Genomic DNA, 20,719 nt, shown 5'->3' with positions numbered 1-20,719 from the left:
TCCTGATGTGGTTTAGCTGTGTCCCCACCCAAATCTCATCAGTTCCCATAATCCCCATGTGTCATGGGAGAAATCCGATGGGAAGTAATTGGACCATGGGGGTGGTTCCTCCCCTACTGTTTTTGTGATAATGAGTGTGTCTCATGAAAGTTGATGATGTTTTGTTTTGTTTTTGTTTTTGTTTGTTTGTTTGTTTTTGAGATGGAGTCTTGCTTTGTCGCCCAGGCTGGAGTGCAGTGGCATTATCTCGGCTCACTGCAACCTCTGCCTCCCAAGTTCAAGCGATTCTCCTGCCTCAGCCTCCCGAGTAGCTGGGACTCCAGGCACCACCATCACACCTGGCTAATTTTTGTATTTTTAGAGATGGGGTTTCACCATATTGGCCTGGCTGGTCTCAAACTCCTGACCTTGTGATCCGCCAGCCTCAGCCTCCCAAAGTGCTGGGATTACAGGTGTGAGCCACCATGCCCATCTGAGCTGATGATTTTATAAGCTTCTGGCATTCCCCCTGCTTGCACTCATTCTCTCTCCTGCTGCCCTGTGAAGGGCTGCCTTCCACCATGATTGTAAGTTTCCGGAGGCCTTCCCAGCCATGAAGAACTGTGAGTCAATTAAGCCTCTTTCCATTATAAATTACCCAGTCTAGGGTATTTCTTCATAGCAGCATGAGAACAGACTAATACAATCCACAACCCAATGATAGCCATTATTAGTTTCCTTTCAGCCTTTTCCCCCATGCATCTTAGCACAACTGTGATGATGCTATGTGTGGCACATAATTTTAAATGATTCATTTTACTATGAATTTTTAATGAGTATTTTTTCATTACAATTATTTAAAAATATAATTCTTAAAATTTTCAAATATTTTACCACTTTCTCTTTTGGTTGGACATTTTGTCTCCAGGAATACTTTTGAACAATTACTTCTTGATTAAATTACACGAATTTTAACCAGGCAGATACAAGAAAATACTCAGCGTGCGCGCGCGCGCGCACACACACACACACACACACACACACAAAGATGAGCATTTATATTTGTCCCCGATACTCTGTGCTTCTGCCTACCAGGAACAGAAAGTATAAGTCAAGCTCTTCAAATATTTAATATCCTACCATGTTGTCTTAGGAAGCATGGTGTGTTCTGGTGGCCTCATGATACTTAGGGTGCTTGTTTTAGTGGAAAAGGAAGGAAGCAGGAAGGGCTTTCACATCAAGGTGATAAGCTGGTAACTCTTTTTTAATGACTTGATTAGAAGATAGATATCACAGAGATGGGGGTACATGTGTGATGGGTACTTGGGTATACTCTTGTAAAGGTCTTAAAGTCCCTCTACTGGTGTGACTCCTAACTCAGACTACTGGAAGGAGTAGGAGACTAGTTTCAAAGGCATCCACTAGTGGTCCTTTGAAAAGTTAGAGATTTCACTGGACTATAAAATGCACCTAGTGGTTGAAATGACATATCAAGCAGGGATCTGTAGAGAAACTCAAGACTAGCAATCCAAGACCAAAGGACAGAATAGAGATAGATTCTGGAAACAATAGTGACAAATTCTGTCCTTTGGTCTTGGGTTGCTAGTCTTGAGTTTCTCTACAGTTCCCTGCTTGATTTGTAATTTCAACCACTATGTGCATCTTGCAGTTCAGTGAAATCTCAAACTCTTCAAAGGACCACTAGTAGATGCCTCTATTAGCAATAAATAGAGATTAGTGATAAATTCTGTCCTTTGGTATTAATAAATTAGTGATGAATTCCTCTACTCAGTCATTGTTGAGGTGGTTCTACCAGAGGGAGCTGTGTTCAGTGGGAAGCAGTTATGCAGCCTCATGATCTATCAGGGATACTTGGGAATCCTTGCTATGGGATAGGGTAAAACTTGGACCAATGCCATTTTTTCCTATGTATCTGTCTTAGAAAAATCCATCCTAGTTGACTCTGTGACTCCTCTCCGCATCCTGACCACTTTTGATTAGATTATCAATGCAAAACCAATTTTTTGACTGGCTAAGGATTTATCACTTGTGGTGTTTGGCCTAAAAGAGGAGGAGATGGCCCCCTCAAATTCCTGTCGTAGGGAATTAAGAGGAACAGAGTTTGAATGATTTAGTGATGGTTGCTGTGCAGAAAAATAATGATGCCATCTTGAAATTTTCAGTCTACATCAAAGATGAATACAGCAACAGGAGCGGCCAGGGGACAGAATGTTAGTGCAGATGGAGACAATGCAGAAAGAAGCTGAGATGAAAGACTATGTTCATCCTGAAATGGACAGCAGCTTTGGTTCTCATTGCCCTGAGGCTTAGCTGATTCTTTTTCTGTCCCTAGTTTCATGAGATTCTACTGTATCCTTTGAAGAATCTCCCTAATTGTTTGAACAAGTTCAATCTTTTGTTCCTTACAACAAGACTACTGACTAGAGAGGAATAATAATGGTTTTAAATAAAATTTTGCCTATTCATTGAATAATTCAAGAACATTTTTTGATTTAACCATATGCCAGGAACTAACTTCTGGAGTAGGTACCTGCACTCCTAGAGAAGTGTAGGAAAGACAGATGACAAACACGTAAACAAATGAAAAGTCAAGATAAACAGAAAAGGAAACGCATGCACAAAGGAGGACTCAGTGTGGAAATAACAAAGTATTTATATTTTTCTTCTTTTTTAAAATTCTAAAATAATTGTAACACTATAACAAGGTGTTTAAAATTTGGGGAAATTGAAGTCAGCCTACTGGGCTCTCTGAGAAAGGAATTTCCTCATGTTTCTGGGAAGAAGGTTGTGCCAACAGAAATGCAATATTTCCCAAAAGGTAACCTAGAATCTTTGTGCCTCATACACCTTTAACACATGAATTATGTAAGTTATGGTGGACAGTCATCCTGGCCCATGAAATTAAGACCCAGGGCCTGGTCCTGGCCTTACAATAATGTTGTTCATAGATAGCTTTAGGAAAAATGTTGGTTCTGCAGGAAGTCAGTTGACCTCTTGACATTGGCACTGGAGTTTGCTTTATGGAATTTACCCACACTGTGTCCTTTATTTTTGTGAGCATGTATCACAATTTGTTCCCCCCTCCTTTTTGGTTGAAAGGCGAAAAATTTAATCTGCTCCTTTTTAAAATTAGCAAGCATTAATTAAACATTTACTCTACTTATAACATAGCTTTGGACAAAGTACAGACATAGAGGAAAAATCTCAGAATTCTTTGGTAAAGGTGATATATACATGTAGAATGACAGTTTATTTTTAAAAAACCCTCAAGTTTGGAAGTACACTAAAATAGACTAACAGATTGTACAGTGAGTCCCTGAGCATTGAAATGTAGATTAGCAAATCGATCAGAATTAGATGGGTTACAAAATGTACTAGCTGCCACAAATATACTCTGCCATAAAAAACTAATTAAAAAGAAAACAGGAATGAAATACCAATTGCTCATAAGACACGATTCTAATCAGAACACTGCTTTTACTCTTGCTTTATTGCCTACTCTGTTTTCATTTCTCATCTGGGAATGTGGGCATTGTTCATTTATCTGGCAGATTCACAACAGGCAAATGAAAAGTGCCATGACAGAAAGCAAAGAGCTTGTGGAGGAGGCTAGCATTTTCGAAATAAAATGTTTATCACAGAGGAGTCAATTCATCTTTTCAGCTCTCTACCTGAATGACTAATTTCAAAGTGTTAAAATTAGAAGCCACTTATTCATGCCTTACTTTTCCTTTCCTTTTCAGAAATGTAAGCAATAGCAGAAGGTTGGTAAGCCTTTTCTACTGCTTCAGGCCAGTGGCCTGGTTGAGGCAGAGTGGAGGGCACTCATGAAACACCCTAGGACTATAGCTCTACTCACTCACTTAATATTAATGACTGCTCTATTATTATATAAGTGAGTACTCTGTTAGGTTATAATGCAGGATACAAAATGTGAAAGACTTCCTTAGTTCTCAAAAAGCTTATTAAGTGGAAGAACATGCCACTGCTCACAGGATAAAATGAAAGCCTTCCCACGATCCCACAAGGTCTGGTCTCGAGCTGCCTGTGCAGCTTCATCATGTACCACAGTCCTCTGTGCTCCAGTCATGGCCCTTCATACTCACCTCTTCCCTCTGGTTGGAAACTCTGTATCCAGTTAACATCTATGCATCCTTTAGTCAAAGCTCACCTGTCACTTTACTGGAAAGGCTGTCTTTTATTTTTCCCTACAAGACCAAAGCCTCATTCATAAGCTCTCTCAGCATGGTGAAGCTCTCCATTATTTCACTTATTGCAGATGCAATTTTACATCAATTTGGGAAGTTTATTTGATCAATGTCTGTCTTGGACTAGATTATGTGCAGTATATGAGGGTACAAACTGTATTTTTTTTTTTTTTTTGCCCATTATTGTACCCAGTGCAAAGTATGGGCTCAGTATGTTCTACACGTTCTTTACAAGTTTGTTGAATAGATGAATGGCTGGCTGGCTGGCTGGCTGGCTGGATGGATGGATGGATGGATGATTTAAAGAATGAGAAAACATGAGTAAAATACCATTATAATTTAGTTGAAGAAGGAAATAAGGAAAATAACATTAAGTGTCCATCTGCAGTAGGCCCTGTGCTTAACACTTGAAGAATCAAAAAAGGTTTCATGGAGGAGATGGCATTTGAGTTGGATCTTAAAGAATGTTTGGGTTGGGCTATGTTAGATTAGAGGCCCAGTTCCAGCAAAAAACACAGCAGTAAGAAATTCTGAAGTGTTTATGGAGAACAATGATCAATAATTTAGGCTCATGTATTTTTGAAACTTTCAACGTGTATGGTTTTAACCTAAAGCTAAGGGAGTTTTTATAGTAACAAAGAATTTACATAAATAAAAATAGATTTTCTTTAAATGCAGTGCCATTTACGTTTGAAATATATATATGATTTATATACATATACATGTATGCACACACAAACATATTTACTTCTTTTCTTTTTATGTCATTATTTAGTAGTTTATTTGTACCCCACACTGGTCTACTCTCCACCTTCATTCCCCTCAGAATTTGTATTATTTGAATAACATGAAATGCAAGAGAGTCTAGTTTAAAAAGCCCTGATTCTGATGTTTCATATTTCTAAGGTTAAAGTCTAGCTAAATACATTATAGATATAAACTGTGAATAATCCCAACTTTCTGAGCCCTCACAGTTGAAAAACCTGTAAAATAGGGATAAAATAACTCTTGTGATGGTTTTTAAGAATCAAAAGGCACTTGCCAATGAAATGTACTTACTTTATACCCTCACACATACATTTAGAAAAAATACTAAAAGATCATACTCCATAGGATGAACTTGCACACTTACGAGGTATATCAGATATGTAATTTTAAAAGAGTATTTTGTATTATTAAAAATTTCTTCAATGAACATGTATTGCTTTCATAATAAAAAAGTTGTAATTAAAAAAAATCCCTTAGTGAGTGCTAAGGTATAAAAAACTGCTAAACAACTCAACTGTGGATTTTTGTTGTTATTGCTCATATTCTCTCATTGTTTGATGTATATATTATTGCTTACCCCCTCCCCAGTCCAAACCTGGTTTGTAAATTCCTTAGAAAGATTTTCTGCTTCTAGGTTTTATTTTTTCTTAACAGAATATCTAGCCTAATACTGTGCCAACAGAGGGCACATAATAAATGCCTGCTGAAATGAATAGGTGTTATATAAAAATCTCTTTGCAAAACCGCTTGGGAAAAGCAGCTGCAGGGGCGGCCACAACATTCAGTCAGGCATCTTGGCTGTGATGCCTGTTCAGGGGCAGGTGGAAAATTCAGGCCTTCCCTGGCAGGAGCACAGCAGCCCTGGTCACTGTCTTCGTCTCCTGCCAGCTCAGCTGCTCAGGGTAGTTTTCAGAAAAGGGCAGCTGAATACTTGAAAAATGTAATAGTTTCTTGAAGGAATCTCCTTTAGTCTGATTTGACCTAGATGACTCTTTTACTTGGCTGGGAATAGTGGGCCCATTTACGCATATTTTTTAGTACATAGTTGTGTTAGTTTCCTGTTGCTGCTGTAACAAGTGACCACAATCTTCACAGCTTAAAATGACACAAATTTATTATCTTACAATTCTGGAGGTCAGAAGTCTAAAACAGATTGGCAGGGCTGTGATTGCTTCTGAAGGCTCTAGGAGATAATCCATTTCCTCGTCTTCTCTAGCTTCTAGAGGCTGCCAGCAATCCTTGGCTCATGGCCCTGCATCGCACTGACCTCTGCTTTTCTCACAACATTTCCTTCTCTGCCTCTGACCCTCCTGACTCCTTTTTCCACTTATAAGGACCCTTATGATGACACCGAGAACAGCTGGATAATTTAGGACATGCTGCCCATTGTAAAATTTTCAGTCACATCTGCAAAATCTCTTCTGCCATGTGAACATATTCACAATTTCCAGAGATTAGGATGTGAGTATCTTTGTGGGAGAGGCATTATTCTGCCTACCACAATAACTTATTCATCATCATCATCATCCCTATGCATTCATATTTATTTACAGAGTAAGGCAAAACCTGAGGAAAGATTCCATGTTTACTCATGGACAAAAAGACAAAACATTTGTCTTTCTTGTACATCTCTTCTGCTTTTGTTTAGATGCACACAGACCTGATTGTTACAATTGCATTTGCTTGAAAATTCTTATTTCCAGAGAAGAAATTGTTAGGACATCATGTTCCCTAGTATTGGAATATCACTCAGTGGTCGTTTACTTACTTCTTTCTGTTTCTTGCCCCGGAGAGCCACATTGCTGATGTTGTTGCTTTCCCTCAGAGAGTCCACACTGTCTCCATAGAGTAGCTTAATGGCTCTGACCAGTCGGGCACAGGAGCGGCTGTGGTGCAGGTAGCAGTGGGGATGGCAGTAGTCAATGTGAGTGCAGATGAAACTCTGCTGATTGCACAGCAAGATCATCACCTGGAATACAAGCATTCCTGAGACTCAGCCAGGCAACCTGGGTACAGACAAACTGAACATATCTATGGGGTGGAAGCTGGGAAGTCAGAATGTCAGCTTCCCTGGATGTGTCTTGAAATTGCAATGATCCAATAATTCCCAAAGGAGAACAAAAGTTCTTTATCCCCTTAGCCTTTTGTTCTCCCTCCATTCCTACTTGATAGAAGGATCTCTTTGAAACATTAAAAGGTTAATAGGTCTTCAAAAAATTAAAACAATTATTGTGGAGCATATGGTTTCCAAATATTCTCAAATGGAGATTGTGAACTTAAAACTAATTTTTTTCCAGTTCTTATGTTGGGAAAGGAACCAGACGGAAGGGCACAGACTGGTGAGAAATTCTGTCCCAGAGGATCTGGCTAGCCTTTGACAGCTGTGGGACACCTTTAATGCCAGCCCACCCATGTGGGACTTAAAAACATTTCCACTTCTTCTCCTCTGGCCAATAATCTTCAACTAGAACTTGAACCTTACTGTACAGTCTCATTTCCACTCTCTGCAAAGTGCTCTTTTTCCTCTGGCTTTTAGAACATTCTAGCTCTTCTCTTGTAGCTAAATCCAAATCAAATCCTCACATCTCCTATAATTCTCCCATTAAAATTACAGAAAGGAATTCAGTTGATTTAAAAGATATGGGTTATTTTAAGATAAAGAATAAAGGCCCTTGCATTTGGAACTTCTTAAGGAGCTTTTCTTAAAAGGCAATAGCATACACAGAGCCACAAGGTCAGTCAATAGTGTGCACAGTATCTTCTGAATGCTTCCATCCTTCATGAATCTATAATAGTTCCCACCTTGACAACTAACCAGTGAGGGACTGTGTGCCATATTGAACACAAAGAGAGCACAAAACAAGACGATGTGGGCAAGGCCAATACGTTGATTGCAGGCACGTGAGAGATCCTAAAGCAGCGGACCTAGCTAAGCTGTGCCAGAATTCCTGACCCATAAAAACTATAAGATAATAAATGTGTATTGTTTTAAGCCACTAAGTTTGTGGTAATTTGTATGCAGTACTAGAAAATTAATACATTCCCCCTCTAATCATGTATATTTCCTGCAGGAAGTCCACACTGCACACAATTTCCTGCAGGAAGTCCACACTGTCCACACACACATATATATGTTATATAATATATATATTATACACACACACACCCCACACACACAAAGTCAGCTCTCCATATCCATGGTTTCTGTATCCGTGGATTCAACCAACTGCAGATCAAAAATATGCCAAAATATCTCCCCCAAAATTGTGTTTTTACTAAATATGCACAGACATTTTTGGGAATCATTAACAATACAGTATAATAACTACTTATATGGAATTTACATTGTATTAGGTATTGTAAGTAATCTGGAGATGATTTGGAGTATGTGGGAGGATGTGCATAGTTTATATGCAAATACTATACCATTTTATATCAGGGGCTTGCTCATCTGTATATCCTGGTATTCATGGGAGGCCCTGGAACCAATTCCCATAGATATCAAGGGATGACTATACACACACACACATACACACATACACACATGTATACAGGCATACCTTGGAGATATTGCAAGTTCAGTTCCAGACCACCACAATAAAGCAAATGTTGCACTTGAGTGAGTCATACAACTTTTTCTATTTCCCAGTGCATATAAAAATCATGTCTACACTATACCATAGTCTATTAGGTGTGCAATAGCATCATGTCTAAAAAACCAATGTACATACCTTAATTAAAAATTCTTTATTGCTAAAATACGCTAACAATCACTTGAGCCATTGGTAAGTTGTAATTTTTTTTTTTTTTGCTGGTGGAGGGTCTTGCTATTGAGAGCTGCTGACTGATGAGAGAGAGAAGTGGTTGCTGAAGGTTGGGGTGGCTGTGGCAATTTCTTAAATTAGACAGCGAAGAAGTTTGGCCCATTAATTGACTGTTCTTTTCATGAAAGGTTTTTCTCTAGCATGTGATACTGTTTGATAGCATTTTACTCACAGTAGAAATTCTTTCAAAATTGCAATCAACCCTCTACAACCCTGCTGCTGCCTTATCAACTTAATTTATGTAATATTCTAAATTCTCTCTTGTCACTGCAATAACGTTCATAACATCTTTACCAGGAGTAGATTCCATCTCAAGAAATTACTTTCTTTGCTCATCCATAGAGGTACTTCCTCACCCATTCAGATTTTATCATGAGATTGCAGCAATTTAGTCACATCTTCAGGCTCTACTTCTAATTCTAGTTCTCTTGCTAGTTCCACCTTATCTGCAGTTACTTCCTCCACTGAAGTCTTGAATTTCTCAAAGTCATCCATTAAGGTTGGCATCAACTACTTCTAAACTCCTGTTAATGTCGATATTTGATCTCCTCTTGTGAATCACAAACGTTCTTAATGACATCCAGAATGGTTAGTTATTTCCAGAAGCTTTCAATTTACTTTGCCAAGATCCATCACAGGAATCCCTATCACTGTCTGTGGCAGCTATACCCCTGAAAAATGTACTTTTTTTTTTTTTTTTTTGAGACAGAGTCTCACTCTGTTGCCCAGGTTGGAGTGCAGTGGCACGATCTCAGCTTAGTGCAAGCTCCGCCTCCTGGGTTCACACCTTTCTCCTGCCTCAGCCTGTGGAGTAGCTGGAACTACAGGCACCCGCCACCATGCCTGGCTCTTTTTTTTTTTTTTTTTGTATTTTTAGTAGAGACGGGGTTTCACCGTGTTAGCCAGGATGGTCTCATCTCCTGACCTTGTGACCCACCTGTCTCAGCCTCCCCAAGTGCTGGGATTACCAGCGTGAACCACCGCACTCGGCCACAAAATGTACTTCTTAAATCATAAGACTTGAAAGTCAAAATTACTCCCTGATCTGTGGGCCGCAGAACAGATGCTGCATTAGCAGGCATGAAAACAACATTAATCTTCCTGCACACTTCCATCAGAGCTCTTGAGTGACCAACTACATTGTCAATAAGCAGTAATCTTTTGAAGGAAATCTTTTTTTTTTTCCTGAACAGTAGATCTCAACAGTGGACTTCACATGCTCAGGAAACCATGCTGTGAAACAGATGGGCTGTCATCCAGGCTTTATTTTTCCATTTATAGAGCTCAGAAAGAGTAAATTTAGCATAATTCTTAAGGGCTCTAGAATTTTAGAATGGCAAATGAGCACTGACTGAAACTTCAAGCTACCAGATGCATTAATCCCTAACAAGAGAATCAGCCTGTTAAGTTTTGCAGCCAGGTATTGACTTCTCTCTAGCTATGAAAGTCCCAGATGGCATTTTTTTCCAACAAAAGGCTATTCTACATTAAATATCATTTTATAGTATAGCCACCTTCATCAATGATCCCGGTTAGATCTTCTGCATAACTTGCTGCAACTTCTACATCAGTACTTGCTGCTTCACCTTGCACTTTTATGTTATAGAGGTGGCTTCTTTCTTTCAACCTCATGAAGCAACCTCTGTTAACTTCAGACTTTTCTTCTACAGCTTCTTCACCTTTCTCAGCCCTCACAGAACTGAAAAGAGTTAAAACCTTTCTCTGAATTTAGTCCAGACCACTAAAGCTTTCTCCATATCAGCAATTACACTGTTTCACTTTCTTATTGTTCGTGTGTTCACCAGAGTAGCACTTTTGATTTCCTTCAAGAACTTTTCCTTTGAAATCATAACTTGGCTGTTTGGTACAAGAGGCCCAACTTTGAGTGGATCTTGGTTTTCAACATGCCTTCCTCACTAAGCTTAATAATTTCTAGTATTTGATTTAAAGTGAGAGACATACAACTCTTCCTTCACTTGAACACTTAGAGGGCATTGTAAGGTTATCAATCGGCCTAATTTCAATACTGCTGTGTCTCAGGGAATAGGGAGACCCTAGAAGAGGGAGAGAGACAAGAAGCAGCTGGTCCATGGAGCAATGAGAACACACATTTATTGATTAAGTTCAACATCAATATGGGTGTAGTTCATGGTGTCCGAAAACTGACAATAATATCATCAAGGATCACTGATCACAGATCACCATAAAATTGATAATCATGAAAAAGCCTGAAATATTGTGAGAGCTACCAAAACGTGCCACAGAGACACAAAGTGGGCACATGGTCTTAGAAAAACAGCACCAACAGACTTGCTCAATGCAGGGTTGCCACAAACCTATAGTCTGTAAAAAATGCGATATCTACAAAGCACAGTAGAGTGAAGTACAATAAAATGAGGCATACCTGTATACACACAGACATGATACATAAATATACATATTTGAATGCATAAGACAGTGAGGCAGTCAGGATGAAGGGTATGATGTGGAGAGAAAGGATATTCGCTGAGGTGAGGACAATGTGAGGACACACCACATTTCTCCTTGAGGCATTTGCTACATCTTAGGCACAAGTGGCCAAGAAGCTAGGCAGAGCCTTAGGCAATCTCACGGGGGCTAGGAGGTAAAAATTAGAATTTAGAATTACCAAAGAAGGGAGAAACTGAATAGTCTAGATCCTGTAGAGAAATGAGGTCCAAATAAGTCAGACTGACACTGGGTGACAGTTTTCCCTTCTAGGCATTGACTGATTGAGCAGCTAAGAAGAGAAGCAAAGACCAGGTGACAAACAGAGTACAGACTTTGGCAATTTCATTGTGATGGGGAAACAAAAATTGTAGTTCCTGACTCATCAAGAATGAGAGGCCCTGTGACATACCCCAGACTCTCACTGGGAGTCTTGGACATCTTCATATAAAAAGATGTGCGTAGGGGGTGGGGAAGGACAGGCTAGAAATAGTCCAAGTCCAGCTAGTGTAGTCCCTGACTGGACTGAAGTGATCTGCTTCTTTGTTGTCTGCCAGAGGACAGGGTGAATCCTCTCTGGAAAGAGAAAACATCAACTAGAGCTTTGGTGCTTTTTTTAAATTAATAAACTTTATGTTTTAGAGCAGTTTTGGCTTCACATCAGAATTGAGCAGAAAGTACAGAGAGTTCCCACATATACACTGTCCGCATACATGACAACCTCTCCTACTATCAACATTTTGCTTTACAGTGGTACATCTATTACAATGAACTTATATTGACACAGCATTACCACCCAAAGTCAACAGTTTACATTAGGGTCTATGCTTTGCTTTGTACATTCTATGAATTTTAACAAAAGTATAATGACATGTATCTACCACTGCACCTCTATAATTTTTTTTATACACCATGTTTAGTCAATATAATTACAAGGCATTTTAGGAGCAGGACCAAGAAGAGTAAAGAAAATAGATTCATATATTGAACTTATTAGCTATGGACCTGATCAAAATGTCTGCACTCCCATGTTTCTTGTGGCACTGTTCACAATAACTAATATTTGGAAGCAACCTAAATGTCCATCAGCAGATGAATGAACAAAGAAAATGTGGTATATATACACAATGGAGTACTACTCAGCCATAAAAAAGAATGAGATCCTGTCATTTCCAACAACATGGATAGAACTGGAGATCATTACGTTAAGTCAAATAAGCCAGGCACAGAAAGACAAACATCACATGTTCTCACTTATTTGTGGGATCTAAAAATCAAAACAATTGAACTCATGGACACAGAGAGTAAAAGGATGGTTACCAGAGGCAGGCAAGGGTAATAGAGGGTTGAGGGAGAGGTGGGGAAAGTTAATGAGTACAAAAAATAGAATGAGTAAGACTTACTATTTGATAGCACAATAGGATGACTATAGTCAATAATAACTGTACATTTCAAAATAACTAAAAGAATGTAATTGGATTGCGTGTAACAAAAAGGATAAATGCTTGAGGAGATGGATACCGCATTCTTCTTGATGTGATTATTTCACATTACATGCCTGTATCAAACACCTCATGTAGCTCACAAATATACACACCTACTATGTACCCACAAAAATTAAAAATAAATTTTTTTAAAAAAAATCTGTGATTACGAATACATCACAACGGAAATTTTAAAATATTTTAACTGAATGATAATGAACATATATCAAGCCTTGTATGATGCAGCTAAAACTGTTTCTAAATAATATCTATAGCTTTAAATTCATATGTTAGCAAAGTGGTTGCAAATCAATTATCTGAGTATCTGTGTCAAGAAGTTAAGGGAAAAAAAAACAAATTAAACTCAAAGAAAAGTAGAAGAAAGTAATAAAGATACCAGAAAATATTAGTAAAACAAAAATTCAACATTCTAAAAATGACAAAATGAAAATCTGGTTCTGGTTCTTTTAAAAGACAAAATAGACAAACTCTTAGAAAGACACTACTAAAAAAAGAAGAGAAGACAATCTACCAATATCAAAAACAATAAATATAAATCACTGCAGATCCTAGAGAATTTAAAATAATCTTAAGAGAATATTTTAAACAATCTTTTTGCTAATAAATTTGAATATTCATATTAAATGAAAAAAATCTCAGCAAAAAATATTAGTTTACCTGAATTGCTCCCAGAAGAAATAGAAAATCTAAATGGTCTTAGCTGTATTACATAAATTGAATCTGTAACTTAAAACTCTCCCATAAAGAAATTTTTAGGTTTAAAAGGTGTGATCAGTGATTTCTTCCAAATATTTAAAGAAGAAACAGCACTGCTCTTACACAATGCTTCCAGAGCTGTTTATTTATGGAACACTACACACAAAACTAAAAGGCATTATTGAAAGACATTTAAAGAGGCTCTAAATAAATGGAGAAACAGACATTAGTGGAGTGATCATTTTAAACATTGGAAGATTCAATATCATAAAGATATGATTCATTTAAATTCATCTATGTATTACACTCAAGGCTGCTTTGGAAGTTTTTTTTTTTTTTTTAATTATTTAAAATAGGGTGATTCTAAATGAATGTGAATCTAGCCAAGAATAGACCATGCCATTGTGAAGGAGAAGAACAACAAAACTGGAGGACCTACATTTATATGAGGAAAAGGAACCAGACACAACAGAGTAGTAGCATATGATGCCAATTACATGTATTTCAAAAATAGACAAAATGAATCTATGGTGTTAGAAGGGAGAACAGTGGTTACTGTCAGGGGAGAGTAGCGTCTGGTAGAAGACCTGTGTAGGATTTCTTAGGTGTTGATAATGTTTTCTCAACCTGGCAGTGGTTACACAGGTGTATTTACTTCATAAAAATGTACTGAGCTGTATACATAGGTTTTGTATGCTTTTCAATGGGTAGGTTAGAGTTCAATAAAAAGTTTACTTTAAAACACAGCTGCCTCAGAGATTCTCAAATCAGTCAATTCTGGGGACTGCTTCCATAGTGAAGGTGAGCCACCACACACCCAAGGACCATTACGCACCAGCTAGAGCTCATCTGACTTTCCCAGGAAGTCAGATTAAAATTAGGGTGAGCGCAATACAGGAGCACCCAGATTCATAAAGCAAGTCCTTAGAGACTTACAAAGAGACTTAGACTCCCATACAATAATAATGGGAGACTTCAACACTCCACTGTCAACATTAGACAGATCAACAAGACAGAAAATTAACAAGGATATCCAGGAATTGAACTCATCTCTGCAGCAAGCAGACCTAATAGACATCTATAGAACTCTCCACCCCAAATCAACAGAATATACATTCTTCTCAGCACCACATCGTACTTACTCCAAAATTGACCATATAATTGGAAGTAAAGCACTCCTCAGCAAATGTACAAGAACAGAATTTATAACAAACTGTCTCTCAGACCACAGTGCAATCAAACTAGAACTCAGGACTAAGAAACTCAATCAAAACCGCTCCACTACATGGAAACTGAACAACCTGCTCCTGAATGACTACTGGGTACATAACGAAATGAAGGCAGAAATAAAGATGTTCTTTGAAACCAGTGAGAACAAAGATACAACATACCAGAATCTCTGGGACACATTTAAAGCAGTGTGTAGAGGGAAATTTGTAGCACTAAATGCCCACAAGAGAAAGCAGGAAAGATCAAAAATTGACACTCTAACATCGCAATTAAAAGAACTAGAGAAGCAAGAGCAAACACATTCCAAAGCTAGCAGAAGGCAAGAAATAACTAAGATCAGAGCAGAACTGAAGGAGATAGAGACACAAAAAACCCTCCAAAAAATCAATGAATCCAGGAGTTGGTTTTTTGAAAAGATCAACAAAATTGACAGACCACTAGCAAGACTAATAAAGAAGAAAAGAGAGAAGAATCAAATCGACGCAATTAAAAATGATAAAGGGGATATCACCACCGACCCCACAGAAATACAAACTACCATCAGAGAATACTATAAACACCTCTACGCAAATAAACTGGAAAACCTAGAAGAAATGGATAATTTCCTGGACACTTACACTCTTCCAAGACTAAACCAGGAAGAAGTTGAATCCCTGAATAGACCAATAGCAGGCTCTGAAATTGAGGCAATAATTAATAGCCTACCAACCAAAAAAAGTCCAGGACCAGATGGATTCACAGCTGAATTCTACCAGAGGTATAAGGAGGAGTTGGTACCATTCCTTCTGAAACTATTCCAATCAATAGAAAAAGAGGGAATCCTCCCTAACTCATTTTATGAGGCCAACATCATCCTGATACCAAAGCCTGGCAGAGATACAACAAAAAAAGAGAATTTTAGACCAATATCCCTGATGAACACCGATGCAAAAATCCTCAATAAAATACTGGCAAACCGGATTCAACAACACATCAAAAAGCTTATCCACCATGATCAAGTGGGCTTCATCCCTGGGATGCAAGGCTGGTTCAACATTCGCAAATCAATAAACATAATCCAGCATATAAACAGAACCAAAGACAAGAACCACATGATTATCTCAATAGATGCAGAAAAGGCTTTTGACAAAATTCAACAGCCCTTCATGCTAAAAACGCTCAATAAATTCGGTATTGATGGAACGTACCTCAAAATAATAAGAGCTATTTATGACAAACCCACAGCCAATATCATACTGAATGGGCAAAAACTGGAAAAATTCCCTTTGAAAACTGGCACAAGACAGGGATGCCCTCTCTCACCACTCCTATTCAACATAGTGTTGGAAGTTCTGGCTAGGGCAATTAGGCAAGAGAAAGAAATCAGGGGTATTCAGTTAGGAAAAGAAGAAGTCAAATTGTCCCTCTTTGCAGATGACATGATTGTATATTTAGAAAACCCCATTGTCTCAGCCCAAAATCTCCTTAAGCTGATAAGCAACTTCAGCAAAGTCTCAGGATACAAAATTAATGTGCAAAAATCACAAGCATTCTTATACACCAATAACAGACAAACAGAGAGCCAAATCATGAATGAACTTCCATTCACAATTGCTTCAAAGAGAATAAAATACCTAGGAATCCAACTTACAAAGGATGTAAAGGACCTCTTCAAGGAGAACTACAAACCACTGCTCAGTGAAATAAAAGAGGACACAAACAAATGGAAGAACATACCATGCTCATGGATAGGAAGAATCAATATCGTGAAAATGGCCATACTGCCCAAGGTAATTTATAGATTCAATGCCATCCCCATCAAGCTACCAATGAGTTTCTTCACAGAATTGGAAAAAACTGCTTTAAAGTTCATATGGAACCAAAAAAGAGCCCGCATCTCCAAGACAATCCTAAGTCAAAAGAACAAAGCTGGAGGCATCACGCTACCTGACTTCAAACTATACTACAAGGCTACAGTAACCAAAACAGCATGGTACTGGTACCAAAACAGAGATATAGACCAATGGAACAGAACAGAGTCCTCAGAAATAATACCACATATCTACAGCCATCTGATCTTTGACAAACCTGAGAAAAACAAGAAATGGGGAAAGGATTCCCTATTTAATAAATGGTGCTGGGAAAATTGGCTAGCCATAAGTAGAAAGCTGAAACTGGATCCTTTCCTTACTCCTTATACGAAAATTAATTCAAGATGGATTAGAGACTTAAATGTTAGACCTAATACCATAAAAATCCTAGAGGAAAACCTAGGTAGTACCATTCAGGACATAGGCATGGGCAAAGACTTCATGTCTAGAACACCAAAAGCAACGGCAGCAAAAGCTAAAATTGACAAATGGGATCTAATTAAACTAAAGAGCTTCTGCACAGCAAAAGAAACTACCATCAGAGTGAACAGGCAACCTACAGAATGGGAGAAAATTTTTGCAATCTACTCATCTGACAAAGGGCTAATATCCAGAACCTACAAAGAACTCAAACAAATTTACAAGAAAAAAACAAACAACCCCATCAAAAAGTGGGCAAAGGATATGAACAGACATTTCTCAAAAGAAGACATTCATACAGCCAACAGACATATGAAAAAATGCTCATCATCACTGGCCATCAGAGAAATGCAAATCAAAACCACAATGAGATACCATCTCACACCAGTTAGAATGGTGATCATTCAAAAGTCAGGAAACAACAGGTGCTGGAGAGGATGTGGAGAAATAGGAACACTTTTACACTGTTGGTGGGATTGTAAACTAGTTCAACCATTATGGAAAACAGTATGGCGATTCCTCAAGGATCTAGAACTAGATGTACCATATGACCCAGCCATCCCATTACTGGGGATATACCCAAAGGATTATAAATTATGCTGCTATAAAGACACATGCACACGTATGTTTATTGCAGCACTATTCACAATAGCAAAGACTTGGAATCAACCCAAATGTCCATCAGTGACAGATTGGATTAAGAAAATGTGGCACATATACACCATGGAATACTATGCAGCCATAAAAAAGGATGAGTTTGCGTCCTTTGTAGGGACATGGATGCAGCTGGAAACCATCATTCTTAGCAAACTATCACAAGAACAGAAAACCAAACACCGCATGTTCTCACTCATAGGTGGGAACTGAACAATGAGATCACTTGGACTCAGGAAGGGGAACATCACACACCGGGGCCTATCATGGGGAGGGGGGAGTGGGGAGGGATTGCATTGGGAGTTATACCTGATGCAAATGACGAGTTGATGGGTGCAGCAGACCAACATGGCACAAGTATACATATGTAACAAACCTGCACGTTATGCACATGTACCCTACAACTTAAAGTATAATAATAATAAATTAATTAAAAAAAAAAACAAAAAAAAAATAAAATAAAATAAAATAAAATTAGGGTGAGCGGTGACCCCAGTGATGATCCTGGGGATACCCTGCCACTTGTATAACTGAGCTTACATTTCCTTACCATTCTCCTTACTTTTTTTTTTTTTTTGAGATGGAGTCTTGCTCTGTCCCCCAGGCTGGAGTGCAGTGGCACGATCTCGGCTCACTGCAAGCTCCACCTCCCGGGTTCATGCCATTCTCCTGCCTCAGCCTCCCAAGTGGCTGGGACTACAGGCGCTTGCCACCATGCCTGGCTAATTTTTTGTATTTTTAGTAGAGATGGGGTTTCACTGTGTTAGCCAGGATGGTCTCGATCTCCTGACCTTGTGATCTGCCCGCCTCAGCCTCCCAAAGTGCTGGGATTATGAGCCACCGCGCCCGGCCTCTTTCTCCTTAACTTCCTTCTTCATGCTCAGCTCGAGTCTTGAACTCCACCCCATGCCCACAGTTTCCTAGGGATCACCTCCTGCCTGTGCCCTCTGGCTCACCCTTGGACACATGGCATTCACCATCTTAGAGTGTCCTTGCCCCAGTTTAAAATTTGATCTAATACATACCCAAGAGCAACACCATGACCTTTCTCAGAATTCGCAGTAACCTGTATAAAACTGATAGTGATACCTACGCTGTGTCACTCAGGTTATCTTGACCACTAACCTGGCCTCATGATTTTCCCTGACTTATGGTGACCCACAAGCCAGCCATAACAAAAAAAGCTTGGTCTGAGTTAAGCTTAAGATGAGTACAGTTCAGCAGAATACCAATCCTAGAGAGTGTTGAGATATTCAGCTAAAACATAAGCCCCTGCTTTTTCTTCGAGGCTAGATTGGATTTGATGATTTAGTATAATCTCGTCCTCCCTCCTCAGATCTTTCCCAGGGTCTAAAGAAATTGATCTCAGGGCTCTTTCTGAGATTTCTACTTACATGAAGCCATGACATGTTTCTGTGGTAATTCTCCTCCGTGCCGGCATTACTCATTCCCTCTGGCTCGATGCTGGGCTCGCTTGCACTCCAAGGACTCCCTTCTTCAAAAAAAAAAAAAAAAAAATACCAAGAAAGGTTTCAGTGTTCGGTCTCCCTGGAGAGCATGTTGGTATGGTACAGTTGCCCATGCTTCTGAATCCTAGGGCAGACTACCATGGCCCAGTGGGTTACAGGGCATAGCACTGACTTGGAGGAATATTAACAGGAGCTGTCCCCTTCATCACCAGCTGAACTGGCAATTTCAAAGACATTTATGATCTCTGTTATGGTGGCTTCCATTTTGAGAGATGGGAGCAGAGAAAAAAAACAGAGTCAAGTCCTTGAATTGCTGAGATGAGCCAGTTATTGACTGAGTGTGCCCAAATCCATTCCAGACTGACCAGACCTTGCAGGTGTATTTAAGGAGGGACAGCAACTAACTGGCCTCACAGTGACTGCTGTCTCCATTGTTCTGTGACTGCAGCTAGTGCTATTACTCTAGCCACCAGGTTTTGCTACCACAGCTATGTCAAAGATGGGCAGGTACCTATGAAAAACTAAGGGAATTCGGAAGCAATTATGTCCAACTGTGGACAGCCCTTGTGTCCAAACTCCTCTCTATGGCAAAGTATAAAGGAGATATCTCTCAAAAATTCCCTCCTTGGTACACTACATAACAAAGTTTTCCCTCAAATCTACAAAATTTTATAGATCTTTTTAATGACAAAACAATGTCTTCAACCTGGCTATTTTGACTCAATTGGTCAGGATAAATTGATCAATTTAAATAATTAATTGCAATAGTTTTGCCCCAAATTAACTGATAATAATGCTCTAGCTTCAGACTTATAACAAAAGAAATCATACATACTTTTTAAAAAATGTCTCCTTAGGAAATAAGCAGAATCTTAAGTAATGCATAAATCAGCTATTTTCAAAGGCGAGGGTGGGTGGATACAGAAGCATTTTCTATTTTAAACCTTCTTTGATGAAATATACTCGGCTTTTATTTCAGCAGACTTGATCGATAATTTATCCACACTTCTTGCTGACTTTTGAAACTACTTACCTAGTAAGGAGAGCTTTCTATTTTGCCTTGCATACAGAGACTGAATGGCAAAGTGAATGTGCTTCAACTTTTATCTAATATTTAATGTTAGGCAGCTGGTGAGTTCTATTTTCATGCCTACTGTATCTTTTGCTTGTCTATTAAGATACTAATTAGGGCCCATATTTTGGACTGCTGTATTTTGGTATTTGGAATTTCTTTAGAGCCTACAATGACAATCTATAACTCTCAGGCTTTGACTGTATATTAAGTTCATTCTCAGGTGTTTGACACATTGTATGGTCATCTTCTAATTTATCTTTACAGCATCCTTGCATTGTAGGCAAGAATTACTCTCACTGTGTAGTCAGAGAAAACAAATCCCTGAGAAGCTAAATGACTTGTTGAAGATCACTCATTGTCAGGTCTAGACTATCTTAACTCTGATATTTTGGTTGTTCATATTGTTAAATAGAGACTTTAAAATATAGAGAATCTTTAGGTAGTCCTCCCCAAGGGAATTACTACATTTGACATTGAAGGCTCTGATCAAAAGAATGAATACACAAGTATCTGAATTTCAAAGACTGTCCTGGTCATTAAAGTCCTTTCTTTCT

The 20,719-nt window shown here is 38.7% G+C and overlaps 1 protein-coding gene across 2 annotated transcripts in view; it reads right to left on the bottom strand.

The window, feature by feature from the left end:
* UNC80 (unc-80 homolog, NALCN channel complex subunit) overlaps nucleotides 1-20,719 on the bottom strand; it is a 232,700-nt gene that overhangs the window by 88,278 nt on the left and 123,703 nt on the right. For both annotated transcript variants that reach the window (XM_025404486.1, XM_025404487.1), the window contains exons 27-28: nucleotides 19,016-19,116; nucleotides 6,745-6,945 (exon numbers count right to left, since the gene is read on the bottom strand). In XM_025404486.1, coding sequence (XP_025260271.1) covers nucleotides 6,745-6,945; nucleotides 19,016-19,116 — 302 coding nt within the window. The remainder of the gene's footprint in view (nucleotides 1-6,744; nucleotides 6,946-19,015; nucleotides 19,117-20,719) is intronic.

This window comes from Theropithecus gelada, chromosome 12 (assembly GCF_003255815.1).
Source record: "Theropithecus gelada isolate Dixy chromosome 12, Tgel_1.0, whole genome shotgun sequence".
In the NCBI taxonomy this organism is placed as follows: Eukaryota; Metazoa; Chordata; class Mammalia; order Primates; family Cercopithecidae; genus Theropithecus; species Theropithecus gelada.
Note: the sequence above shows the minus strand (reverse complement) of the source record. Positions and strands in the feature narration are given on the sequence as shown.